General features: G+C 51.0%; 1 protein-coding gene across 2 annotated transcripts in view; it reads left to right on the plus strand.

The window, feature by feature from the left end:
- LOC142250138 (dimethylaniline monooxygenase [N-oxide-forming] 2-like) overlaps positions 1–9,128 on the plus strand; it is a 67,429-nt gene extending 58,301 nt beyond the window's left edge. For both annotated transcript variants that reach the window (XM_075322247.1, XM_075322248.1), the window contains one exon: positions 8,589–9,128. In XM_075322247.1, the coding sequence (XP_075178362.1) occupies positions 8,589–8,976 (388 nt within the window). In that variant the 3' untranslated portion in view covers positions 8,977–9,128. The remainder of the gene's footprint in view (positions 1–8,588) is intronic.
- Positions 9,129–13,748: the final 4,620 nt, after the last annotated feature.

Here is a 13,748-nt window from a genome sequence, read left to right on the forward strand (position 1 = left end):
GGTTATAGTGAATGGATGGACACCACCGCTGCCGTTGACTAGGCCTCCCAGGGACGGTGTTGCGCAGCTTGGTGTTGACTCCTCCGTGGGTAGGGGAGTGATGGTCCTGAGGGCCCGAGGGAGGCACTGAGGCGAGGGAGATGGGTGTGTGCTGGGTGCTGGTGCGGCACGGTGCACGGCCCGAAGGCACTGCTGTACTCACTATGACACAACACACTGGAGTCTTTGGTAAACCAAACGGGGTGATGAACGGGGCCCGCAGCCGGCTGCAGCTTCTTCCTTATCAGGTTGTTGGTTTCCACCTTTCTCCTGCATCTCCTTAATGTGAATGTTGTGACTCCTATGCCTAAGCAACGGTAGTCCGCTCACCGGCTTGCTGGGTGTCGGGGGACCCCTGTTTGCCCGCAGACGCTGGCCCTTTGGGTCTCTATGCCTTGGCGGTGGCTTTACCCTAATGGTTGGGCTGTTGTCTTCAGTCTGGTCTTGTGTGGTAAAGGTCCTTAAGTCCAGTCCTCAATCAGTTGATTTGACTCAGCCCTGTGGTTTCTGGGCTTCGTACTGGGTCTGAGTACCCCTCATGGTGCTCCGGCTTCCAATCGGTTTCCCGGTTCGGTACCGGCGGGCCACCGCCCGACCCCGGTCCCTACGATTCCACCAGCTGTAATCCCAGCTCCTGCAGGTGGCCGCCACCGTCTGCCTCCCTGCCAGAGGTGACTGGGCTCCAACCCAGACACCTGAGTAGACTATTGGCAGGCCTGGGCACAGGTCTGCCCTTGAACTCGACTTCTCTCCTCCACTGTCAAAGCTAATCTACTTTGTGTTTTAGAACTTGTTTTTTCCGCCTCCAGGCCTGTGAACTCCTCGGTGGGCGGAGCTAACCGCCTGGCTCCACCCCCCTGGTGTGGACATCAAACATGGAGGGAGGTGACAAGGTTTTTGTAGTTTGGCTGCTGTCACCTTTTCAGGGAGCGGGTGTGTGTGCATGGGACTACCTGGGACGACCTGACTAGTCCAGGGCATCACACATGACTAAAAGCCGGCGGCTCCAAATAGTAAGAAAGTTTATTTTCTCCCAGGTGGTGCACTTTCAATACAGCGGACGATTGACTACGCAATGCTAATAACCTGCAGATTAGAGGGAACCTATAACCTTGTAACGGGGGCAGGGGGTGCCTCAGGGGGTGCAGTCGCGGTCTCTCGCCCAGGGGGCGGCAGGCTGAACCCCGGCCCGGCCGTTACTTGCAAAACAGGTGTGTTGTTGGGGCAGAGTGTGGATGCATGGGGCCCATTCATGACAGCGTTCCTTCTGTGCTCTCCAGCTCCTTCTTCACTGTCAGGAAAGAGACAATTGCAGGCAGCGGGTAAACCAAACACCGTTTTATTAAACAAAGCTTCCATCTTTCTGTTTGCAACAGGCTTACTTTAGTACGTTACAAGTTACAAGTCCTTTTCTACAAAAACGGTTTCCTTTTTCTCTACGGGCACTTTCCTTTGCCTGCAGGGGCCAATTGTTATCCCCCTAGCAGTGGTACTCCTATCCCGATTTTAGTCCAGCCCTTTCCCAGGGATTTGTATTGAACTAGGGGACGGCTCCAGTACTCACTACCGGCTCCGGATTAGCTCCAACTTCTCCGCTCCACTGCCACAGCACCCACTCCTGCACTCTGCCCCGGCACTTCTCCTCAGCTCTCTCCCATGTTACATCTCACAGCACACTGGACTCTGCATTCAGAACCCTTCCTTCCCCACCTAGGCTGCCCTGCCCCTTCCTTCCCTGCCACTGTTACCAGGGGAACCACTGCTCTACACTGGCACCTAGTGGGGAAACAGTTTATAGCAGGTAACATTTTACCATCAATATTTACAATTTGCCACCATACTACTGTGGCGTCTTCAGGGGGGGAAAAAACCGCTCCTTCACTACCAGGGGTCCGACTACCCCTTACAACCTGACTAAAGTACACTGCAGAACCAAAGACCAAACGGAGAGGATATATTTGTAAGGTGCACCCGGCTAAGAAGGCTGCGCAAATGTGAAGCGTGCACATGCTGGATTTCTAGGCAGTAACAGTGACGTTGCTCATGTAAATCCATAGTATCATGCCCACGGGGCGATGCGACACCCAGGGGACTAGACCCTCTGCTCATTTACATAGGGAACACGTAAGTTATAAAACTTTTCTTTATACATTCATATTACACAATATTACAACACAGGGATGGGTAGGAAGGGGTTATTAGGCCACACATCACCCTTGTATGTTTGTAGGTTGTAGGTTAGAACACATATGGGACCTGACAGGTTCCCTTTCACCCTATATTTGCAGATTGAGGGTATGTGCGCACGTTGCTTTTTACCTGCTTTTTACCTGCTTTTTTGCTGCTTTTTCTTCTGCGCTGTTTAATGCCAAAATGGATGTGTTCTTCTATTCAAGCAAAGTCTATGGGAATTTGGGTTTCTTGTTCAGACTATGTTGTTCAAAATGCTGCCTTTTTGTGGCAGAACTTTGGTCAAAAACTCAGCTTTGCAGTGCAAAACCCAAATGGCAAAAACAATTGACATGTTGCTTCTTTGAAAAGCTGAGTTTTTGACCAAAGTTCTGCCACAAAAAGGCAGCATTTTGAACAACATAGTGTGAACCAGAAACCCAAATTCCCATAGACTTTGCTTGAATAGAAGAACACATCCATTTTGGCATTAAACAGCGCAGAAGAAAAAGCAGCAAAAAAGCAGGTAAAAAGCAGGTAAAAAGCAACGTGCGCACATACCCTAATAGTGTTAGCGGATCTAACAGGTTTCCTTTAATTATATAAAACAACATGTAGGCTAAGGAACATCTGAAGTCAATGAGTAAGTAATGATTGACTGCTGTCCCTAATGCACCGTGCTAATATACCCAGCAGCAGAATGGTTGCCTAATCATGGATGAGGTTGGGGCTGCTGTGATTTGCTCCCCTTCACCGTCTATCCTGTTACCCCATGTCCTTGCTGTTCTCAGAAAACACTTGGGTTACTCATATGACTCTTGTTACGGTTTTATTAGAACAGTTAGTGTTTGTATTGAGGATAAGCACAGAGCTTGATCTCAGATTAGCATTCTGCAAGAAAACAGGAAACTGGTGTAGAGAATTATTTGGCATCTTGTCACAAAAATGTTTTATTTCTTACGGAAAAATGTGCTGTAGATTTATGAAGTCAACTTTTTTTTTACAAATTAAACTCCACATACAACGTCTGTTTGTCTAGAAGGATTCTACTAAATACACAAGTTATCTCAATCTTATAAGTAAAAAACAAGAACTACAATTGACACATGCATTGTCCTATCAAGAGCACAATTGGTATATTGAAGATGGAAAGCCATGGCAAAGGTTTTTGCCCTCTGTGGTTTTTTTTTTTTAAGGAGATACATAAATGGTCATAGGAGATTGGCGACATAAACATTTATATCTAGTCTGCCCTTATATTACTTAATTTTTAAAGGGAATCTGTCAGCAGGTTTTTACTAAAGCTGGTGTCACACACAGCGACAACGACAACGACGTCGCTGCTACGTCACCATTTTCGGTGACGTTGCAGCAACGTCCCGTCGCTGTCGCTGTGTGTGACATCCAGCAACGACCTGGCCCCTGCTGTGAGGTCGCCGGTCGTTGCTGAATGTCCAGCTTCATTTTTTCGTCGTCACTCTCCCGCTGTGACACACACATCGCTGTGTGTGACAGCGAGAGAGCGACGAAATGAAGGGGCAGGAGCCGGCACTGGCAGCTGCGGTAAGCTGTAACCAGCGTAAACATCGGGTAACCAAGGGAAGTCCTTTCCCTGGTTACCCGATGTTTACGCTGGTTACCAGCCTCCGCTCTTGCTGCCAGCGCCGGCTCCTGCACTGTGACATGTGGCTGCAGTATGCATCGGGTAATTAACCCGATGTATACTGTAGCAAAGAGAGCAAGGAGCCAGCGCTAAGCAGTGCGCGCGGCTCCCTGCTCTCTGCACTGTGACATGTAGCTGCAGCACACATCGGGTTAATTAACCCGATGTGTACTGTACCTAGGAGAGCAAGGAGCCAGCGCTAAGCGCGGCTCCCTGCTCTCTGCACATGTAACACAGCGACGTTATGATCGCTGCTTCTGCTGTGTTTGACAGCTAAGCAGCGATCATAACAGCGACTTACAAGGTCGCTGTTACGTCACCGAAAATGGTGACGTAACAGCGACGTCGTTGTCGCTGTCGTTTAGTGTGAACCCAGCTTAAGTAATCTGCAGGCAGCATGAGGTAGAAGCTGAGACAGATTTCAGGGATGTGTCATTTATTCAAAACAATGAGTATTTTATCAGCAGGGGATTATGTAGCATCCATGGGGCAAGAGGTTAACTTTCCTCGTCACCCGGCCTGGTGATGTCGGGTCTGGGGATGTCACTGGTGGCCCTACCGGTGTACAATAAAGGAGGGGGGAATGAGGATGATGAAGGTGGAGGTTTGATTCATGACGCCACCTGTGGAACATGGCCAGGGAATCGCCGCTGCTGCTGTCGCTATCCTCCGGGGCGGATGGTTATAGCACCTAAGATGTTTCTGCTCCCTACAGGTGGAGCGGGCACTGGGGAGGATGATGAGGGGAGTAATGATGGCGGGCGCCGAAGCACGGGGTGCCTGCGCCGGCAAGGACGGGCGGACACAGTCTCTGCGGGTTCAAGGTTTTCTTCACTCACAGTCCTGGTTTTACCCGGAAGATGCCGGTCACCGCTGTGATGATCCCCAGCCGATCCCAAGCAATTCGAGGTCACTGCCGGTGTTCCCACTGTGAGTCCTTTCTGGTCAGGGTCCCTGCAATCCCGGTGAATGTGGAATGTGGAACAGGCTGCGCATGTTTCCTGCACTCTCCGCAGACCCTGGAATCCCGCATAGCTGTGGAGAACCTGGGCTGAGCTGTATGTGTGGCGCCCTGGACTAGCCAGGTCGTCACAGGTACTGCAACAACACACCCCACACCCCGAGATAGGCACATCAGCCAGACACCAAATCCTTGTTGCCTCCCTCCAGGGGCTGATGTCCACACCAGGTGAGGTGGAGCCAGGTGGTTGGCCCCACCCACTGAGGAGTTCACAGTCCTGGAGGCAGGAAAGGAAGGCAGTTCAGTAAGGGAGGTCAAAGAGTGAGGAGTAAAGTGGTAGTAGAGGAGCAGACTGACCGTGTCCGGGTACGTGGCCCGGGCACCAAGAGCAAGGTTGGCAGACGGTGGTGGCCGTCTGCAGGAGAGGCAGATCAACGCGGAACCGTAGGACCGGGGACGGCAGGGCCTGCAGACCCCGACCAGGCTTGGAGTCGCCGTTAAATAGGTCAAATCCGTCAGTGACCGGAACCCCAGGGATTTCCTAACAGCCAAAACCCGATTGAAGGCAACCGTCCAACCAGCAAAAAGGAAATACAGCTACCGCCACAGCTAGAGTTCCAAGGGCCAGAGCCTGCGGGCAAAAGGGCTCCTCCAGCACATATACACGCTGGGGAGTGGGTTACCGGTGGGAATCCATCGGGACCGAACATACACAAAGGTGCAGGGAAAGGCAGCCACCACCAACCGTCCGGGAGAAACCACAGCAGCCGGCTGCGGGACCCGTCCATCCAGCCGTTTGGTTTACCAGAGACTTTGCATCCATTTGTGGCTGAGTGAGTACTACCGTGCCATCCGGCACCGCGCTGCGCAGTCCAAGCGACCCTGCACCTTGCCAACCCTGCCTCCCCGACACCACCAACCCCCTACCCACGGAGGGGAGAGAAACATCCCAGCTGCTCCCTACCATCGCTCCCGGGATCCCCGTCAATAGCAGCGGTGGTGCCCAACCTCACCACAACATGTGGGTGGTGTCACGGACCAAATCCCCAAACCAAACCACCCCCTTTCACTCACGGGCGAGGAGCGCCGCTCGAGTCCCCGGATCCGGCCCACCGCTTGAGCCACCGAGCAGCAGTAGCACCGGACCCGAGCGTGGTGCCCTCCCCACCCGCGACATATGCTCCAAGCCATGGGTCCTATGGTGCTCCCAGATGTGTGAGGTAACAGAAGATTGGACTAAGGTTCCAGGTGTGTGTCTCACCCCAGGCTGTGCCCGGGGCTAACTGACCATGTGTAGAGATGCTCCTTCCCTTTTCCCCAAGTGGTGCACGCTGCCCAGGTGGCTGTCCCAGTGACCGGGAAAGTCCCATGCTTTGTGATGGTTACCTGTTACACCTCGTGGCTCTCCTGTTGCAAGGAATGAGGTGGTCCCCCATTCCTTGTCTGCAACAAGCCCTCCGGCTCAGCAGCACCAAAGGTCTGGGAGACAGCGCAGTCTGCAGGAGTTGCCTCCTCAGAGGCGCAGCGGAAGGGTGACACCTAGTGGTTCTTCTCTGGCAAGGAATGGAGCGGTCTCCCATACCTTGCCTGCCACGAGCCCTCCTGCTCAGCATCACAGAGGGTCTGAGAGGTTGCGCAGTGTGCAAAGGATTGATGGTCAGGGAAGTAGCAAGACTTCACTTATCTCTGCACATTGTGAAACCGAGGATCCCGCCTTTATAACCCAGAGGCAGGAAGATGAGCATGTGCCCCATGTGACGTCTTCTGATTCGCTCACTGATATCACACGGCTCGATAACAAGGCTGGTGAAGTGCTGAATCCTGACTGGCCGGGCCAAGACGTCACGAATCCTAATTGGGTCACGCCCATCTCGCGCCCGCCCTTGGGTGGAGCTACGCCTCCTTAAAAGCTCCCCCTGCCTTCATGGCGGCGCGCGACCGTCCTTCTATGTTTGGATGTCTGGCAGCGTGCTGCCACGCCACTGCTCAGGCATTACTGTCTTTTGTGGGCTTGGCCCTTGCTGCTTAGGCAGCATCTGGTTTGCAGGCCGTGTTCCTGCCGTGTTCCTGCCTTGCTGCTCTGGCAGTATCCCCTTCAACAGGCCGTGTTCCTGTCCCAGGTGAGCTCCTCAAGTCTCCACCGGACTCACCTGGTTATTGAAAGCACACGTGCGTGGGCACCTCTGTGCTACCCTTGTGCCATATTCTTGTGACTTCCACTGGCACACGTGCGTGGGCACCTCTGTGCTTCCCCGTGGAAACAGGTACACCGAGCCGTGAGATCCGTGCTATACAACCCTCACGGGTTAGGGCAGATCGGTGTACATAGATCGTCTGTGACATTCCAGACGATCGCTAGCAGCAACCTGCTCACTCTTCACCCACCATAGCGGCGGTCCCTTACACCGCACAGTGGACCTTGACCGGCAGAAGCTGTCCATTTCCCATCTTGGCACGCTTCCCCGGGTCCCCCTCGTAACAGTTACCCCCCTATCTACCCTAGGCCATCTCCCTGGTGGGAAAGCATCTAAATGTGTGGTTTGTGTGAATGTGAGAAACACCAGCGATTAACCTCTCCTTACCCGGGAAGAGTACTACATCTTAAGGGAGATGCAGTACCCTGTGGCTACTGAAGCCTCAGGGGTGCCACAATTATCACTTCCTAAACCAGTTCCCATGTTATACCTGGTGCAACCACACCCCCAGCACTCATTAGCAGCTTACTGTCAACATACAATGTACACAAAAAGCTGCTAATCAGGGGCAGGGTTAGCTTTCTGAGCTCTGCTACAAGTTACATTTAAGAACTCGGATTGTGTCGCCAACAGCTGCACCCAGTAATCTAAGTGATACATCATTGGTATCAGGGCCTCTTTTCCTACATTATGCTGCTCTCAGATAAGGTAGCACAAACCTGCTGATAGATTCCTTTTACGTTTGGCTAATTATATGTGTATTCCAGGCATATTTAAACGGGGCTTATCTTTTCAGGTGAGTTTTTAAAATAAGCTGCCTATGTAAATGAGGAATAACACTAATTATGATCATTTTAAGACTTTAATATGGATGTTGTTTTCCTTCCAAGATCCACTTCTAATTGTCAGTTGTTTCTAAAAGTAGGGGGAGAGAATAGTTAGACAATTTAGGCTGCTTTCACACATCCGGCTTGAGCAGTGCGGCTCAATCCGGCTGTGCAAGCTATGCAACGGATGCGGTGAAAACATTGCATCCTTTGCATAAGTTTTTCCCATGCGTCCCGTCCGGGTTTTGCCGCTTGCGGCATGCTACTGAGCATGCGCAGTGGCAAAAACCGCATGCGGCGGCCGGATGCGTTTTTTGCCGCATCACGCCGCATCCGGCCGCCATAGGCATGCATTGAAAAATGCGCCGCATCGGTTGAATGCGGCGCAATGCGGTTTTTTTTTTTGCCGCACGAAAAAACGTGACAGGCAACGTTCCATCCGGCCGCCGCATCGGCTAAATCTGCCGCATGCGGCAAAAACCGGACTTAACGCAAGGCCATGTGGCAAAATGCGGCACTAATTAAAGTCTATGCAGAAAAAACGCAACCGGCAGCAAAAAAAAACAGTTGCGATTTTCCTGCAAAGTGCCGGATTGTGCCGCATTGCAGAAACTGGAGGTGTGAAAGCAGCCTTAGCTGTGCTGCTGGGCATTTTTCTTCCATTTTGTATTCTGTTTAGGCCACAATTGTTCTCTACCAGTATAAGTAATATAATTCCATTTATATTTCCACAGTTTTGGAGATGGCAGAAGTCAGACTTTACAAATGTACTTTATAGAATGCATGGATGAAGTAGCTGTGGAGATTGGCATTCGCCCCAACATTATGCGTCTGTTATTTACAGACCCTAAACTGGCTTTGCAGGTTTTCTTTGGTCCAAGCACACCGTACCAGTATCGTCTAACAGGTCCGGGCAAATGGACTGGTGCTAGGAATGCAATCCTGACTCAATGGAGCCGAACCATAAACCCAGCCAGGACTCGTGTCGTTCAGAAATCTACGGACTCTAAAACACCGAATAGACACATTTTTATTCTGTGTGGATTGACAACAGCAATTTGCATAGGATTCTATTGTGTGAAATTCAAGCCACTGAAACCTCAGTCCTGGATTCTGCATTAGTACAGAAACGTTTTACTGTTCATATTATTTCATTCTGTTTCCTATCCAAAATAATGCTTTTTAATATGATTAAAGGTAATGATCCCATTAAAACAGACAAAACAAAACCGCTTGCAGATGTAAATGGAAAATATTTTAATAAAAAGTTATAACCCAGTAATCTAGCGTATCTGCAGCTTCTTGTTATGAACTTGTTATAAACTCTCTGCAAGAAATTGATCACATGAACAGGTAAATATTTCATTTTTCAGTATGACCAACAATGAGAACTGTTCAGAATTACCAGATTTGCTATCTTTTCCAGGTACACTTTAAAGGGAATGTGTCACCAAATTTGTTGTCTACAAGCTGCAGCCACCACCAGTTAGGCCTTATATATTTGTGCCGCGCCCAGGAGTGCTGATCCTGTTCAGGGACGCCACAGTGCAGGGAATCTTCTGGTCACAGGTAGGGTCAGGTTGACTTCTATGGGGGATTCGTGACGCCACTCTCGGTATTGCGGTCAGGGGTGACCACCACTGCAGGTTGGGGGGGTGCCTGAGGCTGATGTTAGATGCAGTCAGTTGTTGTGGCCTCCCGAGAGTGAGGCTGGCCCAAGGGCCCAGTGTGGGTGTGTAGTGCAGCAGGTCGCAGAATTATCACTCACAGTCCAGTAGTGTCTTTCAGGGTTTTTACTCACTTCAGATGGCAGGGGTGAGTTTACCCGGGCGATGCTCTGGTGGACCAGGAGGAACCAGGTATCCCTTCGGCTGATGTAGAGGTGGCTACTGGCTCACCTTCCTAGCCCTCTTTGTTTGTAGTGACCCAGACTTAGGGGTACTTTGCACGCTGCGACATCGCAAGCCAATGCTGCGATGTTGAGCGCGATAGTCCCCGCCCCTGTCGCAGCAGCGATATCTTGTGATTGCTGGCGTAGCGAACATTATCGCTACGCCAGCTTCACATGCACTCACCTGCCCTGCGATGTCGCTCTGGCCGGCGATCCGCCTCCTTCCTAAGGGGGCTGGTCGTGCGGCATCCCAGCGACGTCACACGGCAGGCGGCCAATAGCAGCGGAGGGGTGGAGATGAGCAGGATGTAAACATCCCGCCCACCTTCGTCCTTCCGTATTGCAGCCAGGACACAGGTAGGAGATGTTCCTCGCTCCTGCGGCTTCACACACAGCGATGTGTGTTGCCGCAGGAACGAGGAACTACATCGTACCTGTCGCTGCAAGGGTATTATGAAAATGTCATAGCTGTGATGGGCTCCAGCCGATCCCGGATAGTTCGGAGGCACAACCCGGTACATCCTTCTGTGTCCCTTTCCTGGTCGTCTTACTGCGCTGGCCTCTCCCACCTGTCCTGAACCTGTAAACACAGAACCCCAAGCCAGTGTCTGCAGGCCCTATCGGGTGGCTTGAAGCTCTATCCCTTTTGCCCTATGTGCTCACCTTTTCACTGAATGTGTGTGGATTTGGCTTCGGCACGTGAAGTAATATGACGCCCCTGGACTAGTCAGGTCATCACAGGGTACTGCACGCTCTTTATCTCCCAGTGCAGGACTCAACCCCTCTTGGTTCTGGGTTCCCAACTTGCAGCACTGCCTCCATCAGCATCCAAAAATCCCAATCACACCTTGCACCACACCCTGTTAGGCACACCAGTGGGCTGCTAAGCTGGAATAGGGCTGTCCACCTAGGGGTCAGGCAGGGAGGTGGGAGGTGACAAGTGAGTTGGCGCCCGCGGAGAAGAAGATTGGATTGCAGACGTGATCTGGACCCGGAGGAGTCAGAGACCCGGTCGCGGATATTGGGACTGGGTCCCTGGACTTAGTCTTGGAGGATGGTCAGTAGCTCAAGTACAATAGCAAGTCCGGGACTGAAAGCATGTCGGGGTACTGGACCCTAGTTCGGGCAGAGGCTTCAAGCAACCCAGCAATTAACCTGCGAAGGATAGGACCTTTATGGACTGTTCCCACGAAGCTCAGAGATCGGGGGCACTAGAGAAACGAGGGGGATAGGGCTTTCCAACCAAAGCATTCCACTGAAATCCCAAGCATGAGCCCCTGAGAGCACAGCTCATTCACACAAAAAGTAGGGAGCGGGGCCCAGACAGCTCCAAGCTTAAGGGCCACTTGGACACTACTAAAACTTGTGCACGGAGGCAGGCTCCAGACCATGAGGCAGTGGTGCAGGTGACGGAACCCGGATGACCTCCCCCAAGAGGGCAGCGGCACCTAGAGACATGGTTTACTACGCTGTCAGCATCTGCTTTCCTTCCGAGTGAGTACCTGATCACCCCCTGCTCCAAGCCAGCCTGCGCTCCCCTGAAATCCGTTCCACTATCCAGAGTCCCAGGACCTTCCCTACACGTGGAGGGTAACGTCATCTGGCTGCCCCCGTTCCACCACCCTGGGTATACCAAACGGCAGCGGCGGTACTCCCTATTACCGCATGCCACGGGTGGCGTTACGAATATTACTCCCTTATAAATACCCCCTTCATTGAGTGGCCGCTAAGCCCCGGGTCCAGGGACCCTCGAGCCACAGCAATCCCGGGTCCGAGCAGTTCGCCTGCTTGGGGACGGCAGAGTAACCTCAGCCTCCGGTTAGCTAGCTGAGTCTTGAAGTTCTCCGCTAGTTGAGGGGCCGGTCCCCTGCTGCAGCCAAGTCCCTCCACTCCGGTATGTCATATGTGGAATGAGGCCATGGGAGTATAGTTGCTTCCCGTGGGATCTAGGACCCTTTCTGTCGTGTGCCTAGGCCGAGCTGCTGCAGCTCCAGACCACAGGTCTTGAGTTCTCCACTGCTCCTACTTGACTCACTTTCTACAGGTTGCTCCCACTAATTAGACTCCACTCCCCAGTCTGACCTCGGACTGTACTAGGCCCTTGGGTAATTATCAAAAAACGGTTCAATTGAATTGAGTTTTGGAACCAGAAACCGAAATAGCCTCAATCATCAATATAAAATAATAAACTTTATTGTATCATAAATATTAGAAAAACACACCCAGTGATTGTGAACACACACAGGGGCATACAAGGAGATTATGGGAGCAACCTAAATGGGACCCTTATATTCTCTTTAAGAGGTCAAGCTCCTATCTATCCTACGGGGTAATGTGCACAAATATATATACACAAAGCGCCATGCTTTTCTCTGGGCGCCCCCGTTCAGATTCAATTGTTCTCAATGCACCCTCAATAAAAAGTATTAGCCACTATCGGGGCAGGGAGATGGAGGAGAGGGGAGAAGACATTCTCTATGGGGTCCCTATCTCACCCTATAAACCTCACTCCTACCTACCAACGGAGGGTGTGACGCCGTAACTGTTTTGGGTGCCCCCGTTCCACGTCGGCTTGCCCTTAATGCGCCCTGACTAAAAGTGAGTAAATACTAAAAAATGGCACAACACTCGTACGTGATTCAAGATGATGGAGTAATGAACCCACAACCTGTATTTTGATAGCATAGATATCCTTTCTCACCAGAATTTTAATCAATAATCAATATGCTATTACTTAAATCCGTACGTTTGTGACCATTATGCATGGAAACACACAAAAACTTCAAACTATGCAGGTATATCAAAATGCACTTAGATAGTCATGAAGATAAGCAGATTCCTCAATCGTGCATTTTTGTTTTAGGATAATCCTACATGTTAAGAAGCAAAACAACACATCAAAATGCAACAATTTAAAACTCAAAGGGGGAATTATTAAATTCCAACTACTTCCCTTTAGATGAATGTTTTCATACCGCCTCGACGCGTTTCCCCTTCATTTTAGATTCAAGGATCATCAGGAGGCAAAAAAAATCCTAGCTGTCAGATGTGGTGATCCATGGCTGTGTGCCCTGACCACAGAGTGCAGGGTTTAAAAGCCGGCGCCATTAGGTCACATGGAGATGTCGGCCAATCAAAATCACTGGCTAATTTGTCTCTGCTGATTTCACTGCACATGCCACCCAGATGCACGCAGGCGCTGTGTAGTTTTATGCAGTTTCAGACAGGTGCGGCAACTAAATAAGTGCCGCCCTTATTCCCTTCAAACCTCCAGATGTAATCCACCCCCAGACTAACACAATCGCCATCCCCCATAAATGATATTAGGATCGAGCGATGCTAAAATGACACATACGCTCTGCCTAATCAAGATACTATATACTGTAACGTATCGATTCTGGTATCTATATTTAACAACTTTACACCCTAAATCCTGAGTGAAATGAGACAATCGTGCCTACACGCTGAACTTACAGCATAACATATCTCAAAAGCCTCCACTCGCAGCACCCAATCAGATGCTGCGATTCGGGAAACCCTCCAATCATAAGGGCAACTGCATCTAGCCCAATCTGCAGCGTCCACGTCACCAGCAAGGACGCCTCCCAACCATCCAATCAGAATATGCATCTAGATTGACGTCACCGCACATGCGCGCCAGGACACCGGCATCCCCGACATATGAGAAGACTCCATCGCGCATGCGCGATGGAATCCCGGCTTCGCAGAAGCGTCCCACTACTGCATCTGATCAGATGCCAGCAGCACAGCTGCGCACGCGCGGAGACACAGAAGCTTCTGTGGAGCACAAGACACAATATTTAACCCTTAACAGGGTTCAAAGGTGATTAGGTGAAATTTAAAGGGGTATCACATACTGTCTAATAACAGCGCAATTTAAAGGGATATCACATACTGTCTAATAACAGCGCAATTAATAAAAGAGGGGGGAGGAGTGGGGGATGAGGGGGAAAGGGGAGGAAGAAAAAACCCAATTTGATAG

The sequence above is a fragment of the Anomaloglossus baeobatrachus genome, chromosome 8 (genome assembly GCF_048569485.1).
Source record: "Anomaloglossus baeobatrachus isolate aAnoBae1 chromosome 8, aAnoBae1.hap1, whole genome shotgun sequence".
Taxonomy (NCBI): domain Eukaryota; kingdom Metazoa; phylum Chordata; class Amphibia; order Anura; family Aromobatidae; genus Anomaloglossus; species Anomaloglossus baeobatrachus.